General features: G+C 43.1%; 2 protein-coding genes across 7 annotated transcripts; both read right to left on the bottom strand.

Moving 5' to 3' along the window:
* Positions 1–248: 248 nt before the first annotated feature.
* gcat (glycine C-acetyltransferase) lies at positions 249–5,245 on the bottom strand. 2 transcript variants are annotated; one of them, XM_022767462.1, is made up of 9 exons: positions 4,966–5,245; positions 4,172–4,302; positions 3,633–3,734; positions 3,392–3,538; positions 2,949–3,103; positions 2,422–2,504; positions 2,058–2,229; positions 1,081–1,202; positions 249–579 (listed from the first exon to the last, which is right to left on the bottom strand). In XM_022767462.1, exons 1-9 carry the CDS (start codon positions 5,183–5,185, stop codon positions 428–430), a joined length of 1,284 nt encoding a protein of 427 aa, XP_022623183.1. In that variant the 5' UTR covers positions 5,186–5,245; the 3' UTR covers positions 249–427. The 2 variants fall into 2 exon arrangements, with proteins under 2 accessions (XP_022623183.1, XP_022623185.1); XM_022767464.1 differs by having other exon boundaries at positions 4,959–5,068.
* A 573-nt stretch (positions 5,246–5,818) lies between these two features.
* LOC111238061 (target of Myb protein 1-like) lies at positions 5,819–13,485 on the bottom strand. Of its 5 annotated transcripts, none has more exons than XM_022767457.1 (16): positions 13,267–13,485; positions 12,041–12,125; positions 11,862–11,940; positions 11,617–11,766; positions 11,387–11,521; positions 11,141–11,275; positions 10,816–10,932; positions 10,477–10,607; positions 10,331–10,373; positions 10,120–10,228; positions 9,934–9,997; positions 9,113–9,182; positions 8,595–8,660; positions 8,088–8,150; positions 7,112–7,151; positions 5,819–6,670 (listed from the first exon to the last, which is right to left on the bottom strand). In XM_022767457.1, exons 1-16 carry the CDS (start codon positions 13,316–13,318, stop codon positions 6,576–6,578), a joined length of 1,434 nt encoding a protein of 477 aa, XP_022623178.1. In that variant the 5' UTR covers positions 13,319–13,485; the 3' UTR covers positions 5,819–6,575. The 5 variants fall into 5 exon arrangements, with proteins under 5 accessions (XP_022623178.1, XP_022623177.1, XP_022623180.1 ...); XM_022767456.1 differs by having other exon boundaries at positions 10,477–10,610; XM_022767459.1 differs by lacking the exon at positions 13,267–13,485 and adding an exon at positions 12,965–13,020 and having other exon boundaries at positions 10,477–10,610.
* Between the last annotated feature and the right edge of the window lie 554 nt (positions 13,486–14,039).

The raw sequence follows: 14,039 nt of genomic DNA on the forward strand, positions 1-14,039 counted from the left end.
TTTTTAAATGAAAGGGAAACTTTTTAATATTTTCATTTTTTTTTCTATATCCAGAATTTGCAGATCTGCTGTTGCATCTCTTGAGGAAAAAGGCAAAGCAGCTCTTCGCCTGAGGAGATGTTATGTTGAGAAACAGTGTGACTCTCAACAGATACAAATACTGGGTAGAAATGTTTTCTCTCATGAAATTAGTGTTGGAAATATGGAATAAACAGCCCCTTTTTTTTCAAAATACACACCTACACCTGTTAGCAAAAGTGCTTTATTCAGCCAAGCAAACACAAAAATAACATTAATCTCCGATGACCTAAAAATGTAACTAGTATATCCATCAAAATCATTCATAGGTCTTTAGTAACAGGCAGCATGATCTCCAAGAGCGAGCACTTCAAGGTTCTTCAGTCGTTCTGCGGACCGTTGTTCCCGCTCAGGACACGACTCCGTGTTTTCTGCCCGTCTGGACGAACGCGTCGACGCAGCGGTCGATGTCTTCGTCTGTGTGCGCCGCTGAGATCTGAACGCGGATTCTGGCTTTGCCCTTCGGTACGACCGGGTATGAGAATCCAATCACGTACACTCCTGTGGAGGGAGGAGACACGTTAACAGAGCCAGGGCAGTGCGGTTCAGACATGTCGGGACACAAGATTTCATCATTAGAGTCGCACCGATTGCAAATTTTCTATGAACTATAATCGACAGCTACACAAATATTTTGTAACTTTTCTTTAATGGACAATTCAGCCGTACGTTCATCATAAAAACACTGACCGGTAACTATTAAGTAACTAAGTGAAGGACGCTTTTTCTCTCTGAACGAGGGTCAACAAAAATCATGTGACTGCTTCCTGGTGAAGAGCAGCAGCAGCAGCAGTTCAGCAGGTAGCCATCATGCACAGGTGAGGTCACTGGTGTCGTACTGGTTTAAACTGCTTTGCCTTTTCTAGCTTCCTGAAACCGGACAGTGTTCAGCGAGGTGATGGCGTTTAAGCAGGTGACAGGTGATGCAAACTGCGAGCTTTGTGTCTTGTTGTGCGTGTGTGTGTGTGTAGCTGCGCGGCAGGCTCTTCGCCGCCGTCTCACCGAGCTTCAGCATGTCGTCAGCCATCAGCGAGGCCAGCCGCGCGTCGCCCAGCATCACGGGACAGATGGGGTGAGCTGAGCCTGAGATGGTGAAACCAGCCTGCGTCATGTTGTTCCTGAACCTGACGGGACGCCACAGAGGAACATATTACAGTCACAATCACAGACGGATAATAGTTTCAGCTGTAATCACAACATAGCAGAAATCTAACTGTATATAATTTAACCTTATAAAGACAAATTACTCGTGAATCCCAAACATTTCCCTCAGTGACACGAGGACGCTCATAATCCTTGAAACCATAAAGGACGAGGAATCTCAGTTTAGAACCTGCGTTTAGTGCAAATTGCAGCTGGTGCCTAAAAATAAAAGTCAAAATAGTATTTGTCAATGTAATGTAAGAGTAGCTGCTGTTTGTGGTAGACTGTTTGTTTTTGATATTTTTAAACCAGCTGCCTCACTGTGTTTACACCTTCCTGATAAGTGGCGTCTGTAAATTCTAACTTTCAATAATAATCAATAATTCTGAAAAGACGGTTGCGTAACGCGGCCTGGCGGCTGTATGTGGGTGTTACTGAGCAACGTCAAGAAACAAGACGATGGGAAATGCATTTACTCCCGGTTCACATGTACAACAGTTGCGCTGCCAGTTCAAATATTAGCTCATTTGGTTTCTGTTCAAGAACATGATGAAGGAGATTCTGCAGTTTCTCCTCCTGGACATTTACCGCTTCATTCTCCTCAGAAAAACACACTGATTTTACACTTGATCACAAATTATTCCCGAAGACGTTCGGAAGGTTTTGAATAGTTGTGAACAAATACAATGAGAAAAATGAAACCAAATTTAAGTAATAAAAAAAAAAAAAAACTTGTTGCCACTGACAACAGCGATAAGCTCCTAGTGGGCGTCTCTGGCTAACAGAAAACCACAAAAGCAGATAGCCCCACCCCTTCCTTCAGACAACAAACGCACCTCATGGTTTTGGCCGTCATGCTCTGCGCAATCTCGTTGGAGGCGAGCAGCAGCTCCACGGCCCGGGTGGCACAGCCCACCACAGGAGGGGGGAGGGAGTTGGAGAACAGATAGGGCCGTGAACGCTGCCTCAGCAGGTCGATGAGAGGCTTGGGGCCGACCGTGTAGCCACCTGAACAAAACATGACGACACAGAGGAAACACAGTGACCAGCTGGTGCAGAGAGTCCAACATCTATCCACCCACACACCAAGGACAGTGAGTGCTGGACTGCTTCGTGTCTGCTAAATGTTTAAACAGGAAACATGTTCCCCTATAAAGACTATATAAGACGATCATATGCCTGATGCTGCGGAGGACTTACCAGCTGCTCCTCCCAGTGCTTTCCCCAGGGTGGAGTTTACAATGTGAACTCTGTCCATCACTCCCAGCAGCTCGTCCGTCCCTCTGCAAATCACAGGGAGTTTATGTCCCATTTAATGATCGTAAGATATCCAACTTGACTTCACTGAAGCCCCTGTGTAACAGATCCTGACTTGGTGGTATAATAACCAACTTCACCACGCAGGGAGTTTAACAAGTGGGGATAACTTTATTATATCCCATGCTTTCTTTCTCCTGCTTTATTTTTATCATATTTGTTTTCATTTTATCATTATTATTATTACTAATGAGCTACTGAACACCTGAATTTCCCCTAGGGGATTAATAAAGTATCTATCTATCTATCTATCTATCTATCTATCTATCTATCTATCTATCTATCTATCTATCTATCTATCACAAAGGAAGAAGCAGAAGGTTAAAATTCCTATGTCAATGTTTATCAGTTAATATGCAAAAAGAAATTGTATATGCTTTGCATTCTGGGTAAATCGGCGTCTCGCTCACCTGCCCCGGGGCCCCAGAAAGCCGGTGGCGTGACATTCATCTATAAACACCATGGCTCCATACTGTTCCGCCAGGTCACAGATTCCCTGTAAAGGAGCCACGTCTCCGTCCATGGAGAAGACTCCATCCGTCACAACCAGGCGCATACGAGACGACTGCGGAGGACAAAACACAGCGATCGGTCACATGACTGCTGTGACCTTTACCTGACCCCGTCACGTCAGTAATATGGGTTTAATGCACCATGAAGCTCAAATGGAAATGATGAGAGAGCGACCCGTGTGAACTCTTCTCTACAAGCCTCTGAAATAATAAATGTGTCTCACATGAGCATTTATCATTATTGTTATATTTGCTCTGGTTTTGCCTCCATCACACCCCGTCTCCCTCGGTTACCGTTCTTTCATGGCACACTAATGGAGCACAGGAGGAGGTCCACACACCTGCGCCTCTTTGAGCTTGTTCTCCAGGTCACTGAGGTCCATGTGTTTGTAGCGCAGCCGCTTCGCCCGACACAGACGGATCCCATCGATGATGGAGGCATGGTTCAGCTCGTCAGACAGCACCGCGTCATCCGGACCCAACAGAACCTGGCGGAAGAGTAGTTTGATGCCTTACTGAGCACAGCAGGACACATCTTTCTCATCTTGTCCCAGTCCGCTGGAGCTGGAAGCTCGATTTTACCTCAAACAGCCCGGCGTTGGCGTCAAAACAGCTGGCGTAGAGGATGCAGTCTTCCCTCTCGTGGAACTCTGCGAGCTTCTGCTCCAGGTTTTTGTGTAGATCCTACAAATCGCAGAGGAAACTCAGTACCGCAATGAACGTAGCTACGTGTTGTCATGCTTGTGTTAAAGTGCTGTTCCAGTGTATTCTACGGTGGCCCTGAGAGCTCAACACACTTAACACGACTTAAGAAAACACGTGCAAATAAACAAACGCGCTGCAAATTTAGAAAACATCTTCATCAATTTGACAAACACATGTGCTTCAAAAAATGGGGGGGGGGTACTATGAAGGCGTAATCCTATCCGCAGCGGCCCGGGTTCAAGTCCAACCCGTGGCCCTTTGTGTCATATCATCCTCTCTATCTCTCTCTCTCTCTCTCCTTGACTCTCTCACTCTCACTATGGGAACTAAAGCAAGAAGTAACTTAAACTTATCAGGCATTGAACAATAAAGTCCCAGCCAGGTTCGCCACTTTTTAGTGTCCCCTGGAAACAAACCTGTGTCCCGCAGATGAATCTGACTGAGCTCAATCCGGCTCCGTACGACTTTAGAGCATCAATCCCTGCCTGCACCACCTCTGGATGACTGGACAGTCCGAGGTAGTTGTTGGCACAGAAATTCATTATGCCTGAGAGAGAGAGAGAGAGAGAGAGAGAGAAAGAGAGAGAGAGTTATGGAGGACATGAAACCAAAGGTCTGTCAGTCTGTATGTTTTGCAAAAAGGCAAGTGACAGAAATAAAGTCAATTTCACACATGAGAGGTCATGGCCTTAAATCGAAGGACCATCCATGAATCAGCAGAGTCCATCTCTGGCAAAGGTCCATCCTGAAATGTAAACACTGACTGGCTGCTTTTGCTGACAGAACACAGAACAGGTCAGGGATTAGCAACTATTCTGTCTGCAACAATGGGCTCTTATAAACAGTTTCCTCTTCCTACTGCTATAAAAACGGGCTCACGTGGTTTGTTTTAAACCATTTTAGGGGCCTTTCATAGGCAAACTGCTGACTTATTGGAGATTAGCTTGAAATCAGTGTTTCTATAAAAAAAAAAAAAAAAAGTTGTCCAATTTCCCACAGGTTAGTCCTGCCCGTGAATCAGCTCAGAGGTGGCTCGTGTCCTCCAGTAACATTGTATGGCTGTAAATTAACTGTCCAACATGAAGATAACATCGCGGCAGGGCGCCAACTGCAAATCTATCTAGCATTTAAATGGTGCGTTTACGGACACGGTGTGACTGTTCTGATGTAGCCTACTTTAATAAACTGCTGTTACCAAATTACCACTCACTGCCACGACTGCCATCCACGTTGATTTGAGGACCCTGCTTGGACGTGATGATCCTCTCCGCCTTCCACGTCCCCGCGGCTCGGATACCGTCGAGCTCGTTCTCCAGCACCGCCCTGGCTTCGGCGCCGGCGGCGTAAGTCCGCTTCGACGCCGAGGCCGGAGGCCGCAGGACCCCCCGGACTGGATTCACCAAACTCCGGGCAGCTTTTCCGAGAGACATGACGGCGGTGGCGGCGATATGTTTTTCAGGTGTCAAACGTGCAGGCGAGGACTCCAGGCGTGGTTGCGTCACGTATCAGCGGTGGGCGTATGCGCGGCGGGCCAATCAGGTGGCAGAGCGCTTGGAAGGTGGGTTGTTTCGTCCAATCAGATTTGTGAAAGCATTTACAACTCCCTGGTGCTGCTTCACTATAATGGCAACGTGTTGCTCTGCACTACTGTCGTCCTTCTTGTTTTCTTTCCAACACTGAAGCTACTCCACCTTTTAATTTATAGTAAAATTATAAACATACAATGTGTTACAAGAAGAAAAGACATATTCGTTGCGTTTGGGTGTCATTATTACATGACTACACACACATACACTACCCCTGTTTACCCTCTGACCCTTAGTCTTTATTTTTGATTTAATTTCATTTAAAGTGACAAAACAAACCTGTAACTGCTAAACATGGTTGTAATATTCCAGTAATATTTTATGAAAATCTGTTGTCAGTGAAGTATAAACTGCGTAGTTGGCTAACAGTGTTTACATATACTCACTGATAAGCGTTGGTCAAGCTGATTTGAGTCAGTAGGTGTGACATGTTCAGTCAAATCTAATTAACAACAGACAGGAATTAAAATAGACTTGTAGTGGTCCCACACCTCTAAATCCATGAATTGGATTACACGGTAAGAAACCTTATTGCAGAGCTCTTTGAGTTCAGAATAAGAACAGACAGACTTCCAGTTAATAGATTTAGTTTAATATATGACAGTACTCTGTCATGACTTTCTGTTAAACTTCAAGTAAAACGTCTTCACAAGGGAAAGTTGGATGTAAAAAACCTCATTCAGTTTTCTGTCATCCCACATCAACAATGATGTGAAGCACCAACCTGCTCCTTTATGTAACAGCTGAGCTTCTCTTACATACAGGTTTTCAGTGTTTGCTACTTTGACCAGGGAGTTGTTTTTTTTTTCTGTAACCCATCATCATAATTGACAATATATATATATAATAACAGCAATATAATACATAATCTATGTTGCAAAATGTTTTTTTTGTTTTTTTTCGTAACAATATCCCCTCTCTCCTTCAACAGCAGGAATGTAACCATATAAAATGTGCAAATGTTTGCATTCCACACATGGACAAACCCTCACAACAATGTCAAGTAAAAACTTCTGTCCTTCATGAAACAAGATTATTCTTATCAGTTAAAAAAAACTCATTTGCTCCACAGTAAGTATACATAGTTATGAAGTCCTTCCTCAAATATGGGAGTTGCACTTCTCCCATATATCAAATGTGCCATTCAACCATTCATCTAAAAGAAATCTCCACGTCTCCACCGACGGCGCGGGAGCTTCATGAGTATTGTTAGTTTGGCAGGTTTAAGTGTAGTTTAAGACTCGGAGTGGTTGGTGTCCTGTGAGGAAGCCCTCAGTGACGGCAGGCGCTCGGCTGCTTTCGCCCTCTCTGCCAAGAACTTGTCAAACTCTGCAGAGGAAGACGAGCAGGATCAGGTGAGACGACACTTTATCGATCATCTAAAACTAAATTTCTGAATGGAATTATGGGATGAAGAAATAGACATGAAAAAATAAAAACTATAGTGGGACTTTATGCTGGTGTCAACGTAGATTAATGAGAAAATTACCCTTAAGACTCAACAGTGAAAAACCTTTGAATAAATAACCCTGAACCAATAAATGATCAGATTTATCAAAATGTATTCTGTTGCACATAAACTAAACATATGACGGGAGCCGTTTGGAGCGGATACTTAAAAATGGCTGTTTTCAATGCTGAATAGGTCTGAAAAAAGTTGCATGTGGCACCAGATCTCCCTTGTATTAAAGCCTGTAGTTCCACCTACTGGTCAAATGCAGAAAATGTTTAGAATCAGATGCAAAGGAAGTAAAGTGTAAAGACTCTCACCTTCACTGGTCACACCATCCGAGTCCTCATAGTCATCGTACTGTAGCACAAACACAAGAGACATATTTTTGCTTTATATACATACACACAAAAAACATATACAGTCAAAGGATAATTGGTTATTTTGCCATCAAGATAATTTAAGTTCAAAACGATGTCACTATCTTGACTGTTGAGCTCAATGTGGCTTCATTTCAAGCTGAAGTAGAAACATGACGACAACATTAGTAATTCCTCTTTTCTGTGTGTGCATTTCACTGTTAATTATGAATAGTTTGAACTGTGACATTTCTGACACACCTGCGTTACACACTTTACGTTAGCCTGCAGAACACACCGCTCATATATTACTTTGAACTGGCACAAGTGAGTTTACATGAAAATGTTCCAGTTAAAATGTGAAAACCAAGTGAAATATGCTCATCACAATTCCTGAGGTGACACATTTAAATTTCTTTTATCCGACCAACGGTCAGTTTAGGGTTACAAGAGACTCAGCTCTAGCTGGCAGTTTTAATGTAACGATGCAGCATCACACAGCTGTAGCTGTAACTGTGTAATTACCAACAAACTGAAGCTAATGAAGTTTCAAAGTCTTCAGTACACTGGATTTTCAGAAGCATTAAAGCCCTTCTTGTGTTTGACTGTGGGAGCTTGCTTTGGTTTAAGTGTGTACTAAAGTGCAGAGCTCCAGGAGAAATGGTGAAGCTTTACAGTGAATTATGAACCAGAGATATATTTTAGTGAACCAAGAAAGGAGCAGGAAAATGTGTCGTAAAACAAAATAATATCTCTTATATTTATCTCTTTGTCTTTATTAAATTTGAGCTTTTTCAGGTTCTTTTCATTACTTTTAGTTAACCATTTTAGCCATTTATCCATTAAAGAAGAGAATGAGAAAGAAGAAAGAAAGAAAATGTGTAGTAAAACAAAATAATAATAATTTCTTTATCTTGATTAAAACCATTTAGCCTACCTCATCGTCCAGCGCTAGCCATTTCTCAATATCATCCATTACATTGGACTGGTTGATAGGAATCTAAGAGAGGAAGCAGGGCACCAGGATGGTCAGTGCAGTGAAATACAAACCACTGATAAAACTTCATGAAGATGTAACAAAGCTAAAAAAAAAAAACACACCAAAACCCCCCCCCACAAAACAACAACCACATGTCGGTGAGCAAAGCACTGAATGAAGAGGATTACAGGTATGACAACAATGCAGCATATCAGGACAGTCCAAACCAAACACTGTCATGCTCTGTGTGGGGCGTAGGCGCAAAATTAAACTCCCAAAATATCTTTTATGTCTTCACCACATACAAAAGCATGCAAACCATTGTTTTTTTTTTTTCTAATCTCAATACGTGAACCACCAAACCCAAAAAGTGAAAAAGAAATTGCAACCTCATGACAAAACCAACAGACAGAGGGCGTGGAGAGGTGAATCTATAACCAGGACGCTTTTTAAACACAGACCCACCATTCCCATTTTAATCATCCAATCTAACTTTGGTGAGGAGCCGCGGCTGGAGGCGGGGCTGTCATCCTTCATGTACAGACAGAGAGTTCATTTAGGGAGGGAGAACAGTTTCTGAGACACAGTAAACACACATTTACTAAACCGGGGGTCGGGGGCGGCTTAATTGTTTAATATGTCCTGACTGAAACTCACCGACAGCAGCGTTTCCTCCAGACACATAATACAGGTCAGACATTGTGCACAGTATCATGAACATCTATAAAGTGAGTTTGTTACTGTGTTGAACACAACATCTAAATGTGCGGCTGATGATACAGTGAGTTGGGTTTTTCATTTTCAAAAGCTAGAAATGTTTCTTGAGCTAAATAAGCACTTATTATTCTTTTTTTTTCTTTTTTTTCGACTGGTCCCAAAGGTCACGTCTCAGATACGAAAAATTCAATCACGTCAGCTGATGAATCTTGTGACTAAACTTGTTAAACCGTGTCAAACCTGAATAACATGGCATCTTTGCTCACCGTTCCAGCGTTGTGTAGTCTGTTCTCCTGCGCTTGAGCCAGGCCGTCCACTGCGACTTCACTCTGCTCGCTGAAACAGAAGATTTGTACTCGGTTAACTGCCGCTGTAAGCTAATAATTCAGGTTAACACACAGTGAAATACACATGGCACACATTGTGAAAAGGAATTAGACGGAATAAGTCAGAGTCAAAACCAAAACCAAAACAAAAGATCAACATCTCTGCAAACGCCATACCTGAGAGTTTACCCCAGGACAGATCTACATGACTGCTCTGTAAGTTTATAACTAGTAGAATTACTACCACCACAGCCCTATATTATTATTAAAGGACAGACATCTAGCTTTGCGCTTGTTTTGGCTAACACAGGGGGATGGCTGCTAGCTATAGCGGTTTAAGAAGTGAAGCTAAAACCATCAAAATAGAGTTACACAATCAGATTTGACTTTTTCTCCAGGCAGAGAAAGAGGTTAGCTGGTTCACTCATTGGTTAGGAGTTCAAACTAACAAACTAAACTAACAAAAACAAACATACTTCAAACAAACTACGACGACCGCTTCAAAGGAAGGGAGTCGTCATTTTATCAGTCGGCATTCACAAAAGTTTATTACAATACAACAGTTACTGTGGTCAAAATACATGACTCTATTTTTATTTCATAGCTAAAAACATTAGACATTATATATTGACCACAGAACTGGAAATGTCCCCAGTTTTCATTTCAGATATCCGGTCACCTTAATTTATACCCTACTTTTACCCAACTGTTTACGGTGCATGTCTTCATCATCAAAGCTATGGTTAATAGTCTTTCTGTACCTTGGTCTTTGTTGATTGGAGACATTTATTTTCTGTGATAATATTTCATCTGATTCACTTGTACCTGCAAGAGGAACAGCAACAGAGGGTCAGTTTTACAGAGCATAGCATTAGTAGAAGGATACATACACTCTACATGTGCAGTATTTACTGTATGTATGAAGGCTTGTGCACAGCGAGACTTACTAAGTTTTGCCAACTGACTGGACAAACTGTCGCTGGTGACTGATGCAACTCCCGACTCCTGAGACTCAGCTGTGACGTCGAGGTCTGCCAGGTTGACGTAGGTTTGGCTCTAAGAAATTAATTAATTCACAATGCAACCATTTCATAAAGTAATGAGTGTTGAGCTGCTCAGAATAACAACCAATTCATTCATTTTTGCCTTGTTCTTTACCTTCGGCGTTGTATTTTGACCATTTGTTATGCGTCTTTCAAACCTGTAAATGGCAGAACAAACGTATGTCATGATCTAACGGAGAAACACAGTTCTTTTATTTTGTTAATAATGAGTGTGATAATAATAGTAATGATGTCGTCAACCTGTGGTAGCGAGTGAAGGCGGTGTTCATTTCATCATTAGTCTCCAGTAATTCTTCAATCAGCTTCTCCTCACTGAGTCTGGGGACGATCTTCACTATCCTGTCTTGCATTTCCTTACAAACTGTGTATAACTGCTAATGACACAATCAAATAAAAAATGTGTGGGTGGGGTGGGGGGGGTCGAAGGGACAGATGCAACACACAAAAAAAAAAACGTATACGGTACTAGATCAGTTAAGGGTAACACCGTGTTACTCAGCATGAATGGATGGTTTTGCAACAGAGAGAGTTTCACGTCACTGTAAACAAAACACAAATCTGTTTTTTTATTTTTTTTACCTCCAGCAGCTCCATGTCTGCTTGTTTTACCGTGACAGGATCCAGCTGACTCATCATGTCCGACATCATGGTCAGGTTGCTGCGCACCACTCCCAGCTCTGTCTTCAGCCTTTTAACCTGGAACATCAATAGTATTTCCTGAGTCAACACAGCTATAATAACTCCTTGCAAAGGCACACATTGATTTCATATGTGGTTGAGTAACAGGCCACAAAGAATCATTGACATTTACAGGGTTTTGAGACAACCAACGTCTGTCATTAATAGGAATACGGTGCAATTTAAATATTAAAATAACCCATTAAAAGGCGGCGAGGCCCGTCACCTGGCTGGGAGTGAAGGCGTGGGTTCCCTCTAGGGCCAGTTTTAGCTCAGAGGTCTGAGGTGGGATGAGCGGAGGTTTGGAAGAAAGGAGCACAGCAGGCAGAGTAGTGACAGCAGGCCCGTTCCCAGGCAAAGGCTGGCAGGAAAAGGCCCAGAAATGACCCAAAAGAAAAAGAAGACCAGAGGCGATAGATAAGCACCGAGCTACCGGCAGTAAAACACAAAGTGCACCCGGTCATGTTTGCACCTTTTTGGGGCCTTGCACGGGTGAGTAACCGTCCAGTTCTGTCATGGGGAACTCGAGCCCTTTCCTTCGCAGGTCTTCGTACACTGACACCACACCCGTCAGGTCGGGCGAGCTGCGGAATGCATCAGCCCACGCCTTGGCAAGAGAAAACCACAAATTACTATCAGACAGCTGAGCAACGTGACAATAACCTAATTTTCTGTTCCATGCGGCCACACCTCCAGCCTCACCTGTACGATGCTGAGCACCCGGTCATGCAGGATGAGCGGAGGGTTGTTCCTCGGGATGATCGACCGGACCAGAACCCCTTCTACGAAGTCCCGCGTTGTCACCAGGATGTGAAACCTGTAGCCACAGTTCTTCACACATGTCTCCAGGACCTGAACACAGCAAATTAAATCACGTCTGACATCTGATTACACCTGACTAGAACCAGAGCAGAGTCTGTAAACCACGAGCTGTCAACAGCACTCACCGTAAGTGCCAGCATAACCTCCTTGAAGTTCTTATTCCCCATAATCCTTTTCCTTATGGCTCTGACGGCATCTTTAGGCCTGCAATCAGAACATTAGCAGCGGTCAGAGACCTAACCTCCAGAGGATCAGCTTGTTCCTGATGCAGACAGATAACACACACACACACACACACACACACCCTTCCTCTGAGCTGTTGATCATATCACAGATTTCCATATTGAGAGTCCAGTCATCTGATGGAAGGCTGGAGCTGGTGGCACACTCTGAAAAACAAAGAGAGACAAGTATGACGCTGCTTATGTATGACTTATAATACAACAATAACTTCTTCTTGCACATAACAAGCATAATACTTTACATCCACTACAACAATAAACAATACGAGCTATTAAATAATCAGTTCACAAATTAAGTTTGTGGTCACATGTGGCATTCAGGGTTCAGTCCTAGGACCCGTATAAATCAGAACATGTGTAGATGTTATGAAAGTTGATTTCCCCTCTGTGCTGAAGCCAGCTGAGATTTTTTTGGCGTGTTTTCAAATCTGCCTTTGAAATAGAAAACATGCTTAGACAAGAATGAACATTTACCGGCTCATTACCGGTTGTACAAAGATGACATGTTGCGTTTGTGACTATAGAACAAAGAAGAACTCTAAAACTCACAAATATCTAAACATGACTAACTGCAGGTTATAAAATGTATAACGTGTATATGCCCATTTAAAACAGAACAAAACCTTCATACAGGTGTTTGAGTGAACTGGAGACAGACATTAGGATAATAATACTGTTGTAGAAATTCAAAACATAGAATGTGGAGATTAAAGTCTGAAAAGCTGTAAAAAAAACAAAAAACAAACAAACACAGTCTGTTTAATGAGTGAAACTGTGGCTACCATAATTAAATATGCTCATCCACTTATTGTAATGACTATCTCCCAGTTTCCATCAGTCAATGAAAACACATGTGCAACGAATCATTCGGCTGCGGACAAATATAAATCAAATTTGGGTCAGGAGGATGTCGGCCAATTTCTGTCCCGCCCAGCTATTGGCAGACACAATAACAACCAATCAACAGGCGCATCCGAGCCTCTTACTCCCGCCTCTGCCAGATCATTGTCCAGCGGACGCGTCAGTCAAACCGTAAGCCGTTGCTCTTCTGTCAGTCTTAATAAATTTCACATGAATTCATCTTTTTTTCTTCTTCTTCTTCTTTTTTTTTGTGTGAACGTGTTGCATTTATAACCGCGTTAGTACACGTGATAAAATCCCTGTGGTGTTGAAAGGGAGGGAAGCGTGCGGACAGACGTGGCGTAACGTCTGCAGCAAAGATGACTGAGTCTGGCTCAAGCGTTCGGTCGCTACAATGTAACGATGCGACGGTAATAAAGCGGCTCACCGATCCGCTGTCCCACCGGCGTGCTGAACGGATTCCCCATTAAAAACTCCATGGTGAAGGCGGTGATCGCCCAGCTGAGCGCCGACGTCCCCGGGCCGAGCCGTACGCAACAACAAGCCCCGCTCGCTCCTGCAGACCGGACCGGACCTCTGCTGTTGCTGCTGCTGCTGCTGTCGCTGTCGCTGCTGTCGCTGCCGCTGCTGCTGCTCCTCACACTACAAAGTGGGGCACTAGTTGAACTGCGTCATGCTTTAAAGGGAAAGCAGCCTGCAACTATCACACGGACGGTGCTGCATGCTGCTTCACGAACAACTGCGCCCCACACAGGCGTTGTGCATGTCTGCAGCCACAGCTCAGACGGTCTTCATGTGTCATGTCTGTCTTTATATCGGCTACTCTGAGAAAAATAATCATACCTGCTGAAATACAGAAGTCATATGTAGACATGTTTTAAACTAGAGAAAAATTGACACAGAAAATTGAGTTTAAGGGTGTGCTCACTTATGCAACCACATCGTTTTTATTTTTATTTTTCCCCCATAAATGATTTTGTTGATTGATAGTTTTCAACTGTTCAGGTCATAGGTCACATTAAAGGTGGAAAAAGTTCTGAAATGATTTATCTGCCACTTTAACAGGTGTGTGAAGGCTTTTTATAGCTGCTGTACATATACATGACATTCATTTGTAATGAGTCAGTTGTAAACTAACTTGCACGCGTAAAGCTCCAGAAAGGCTGGATCCTACAGTTCCCATAATGCAACTCACCGTAA

Source organism: Seriola dumerili, unplaced genomic scaffold, assembly GCF_002260705.1.
Source record: "Seriola dumerili isolate Sdu_G_001 unplaced genomic scaffold, Sdu_1.0 BDQW01001191.1, whole genome shotgun sequence".
Classification (NCBI taxonomy): domain Eukaryota; kingdom Metazoa; phylum Chordata; class Actinopteri; order Carangiformes; family Carangidae; genus Seriola; species Seriola dumerili.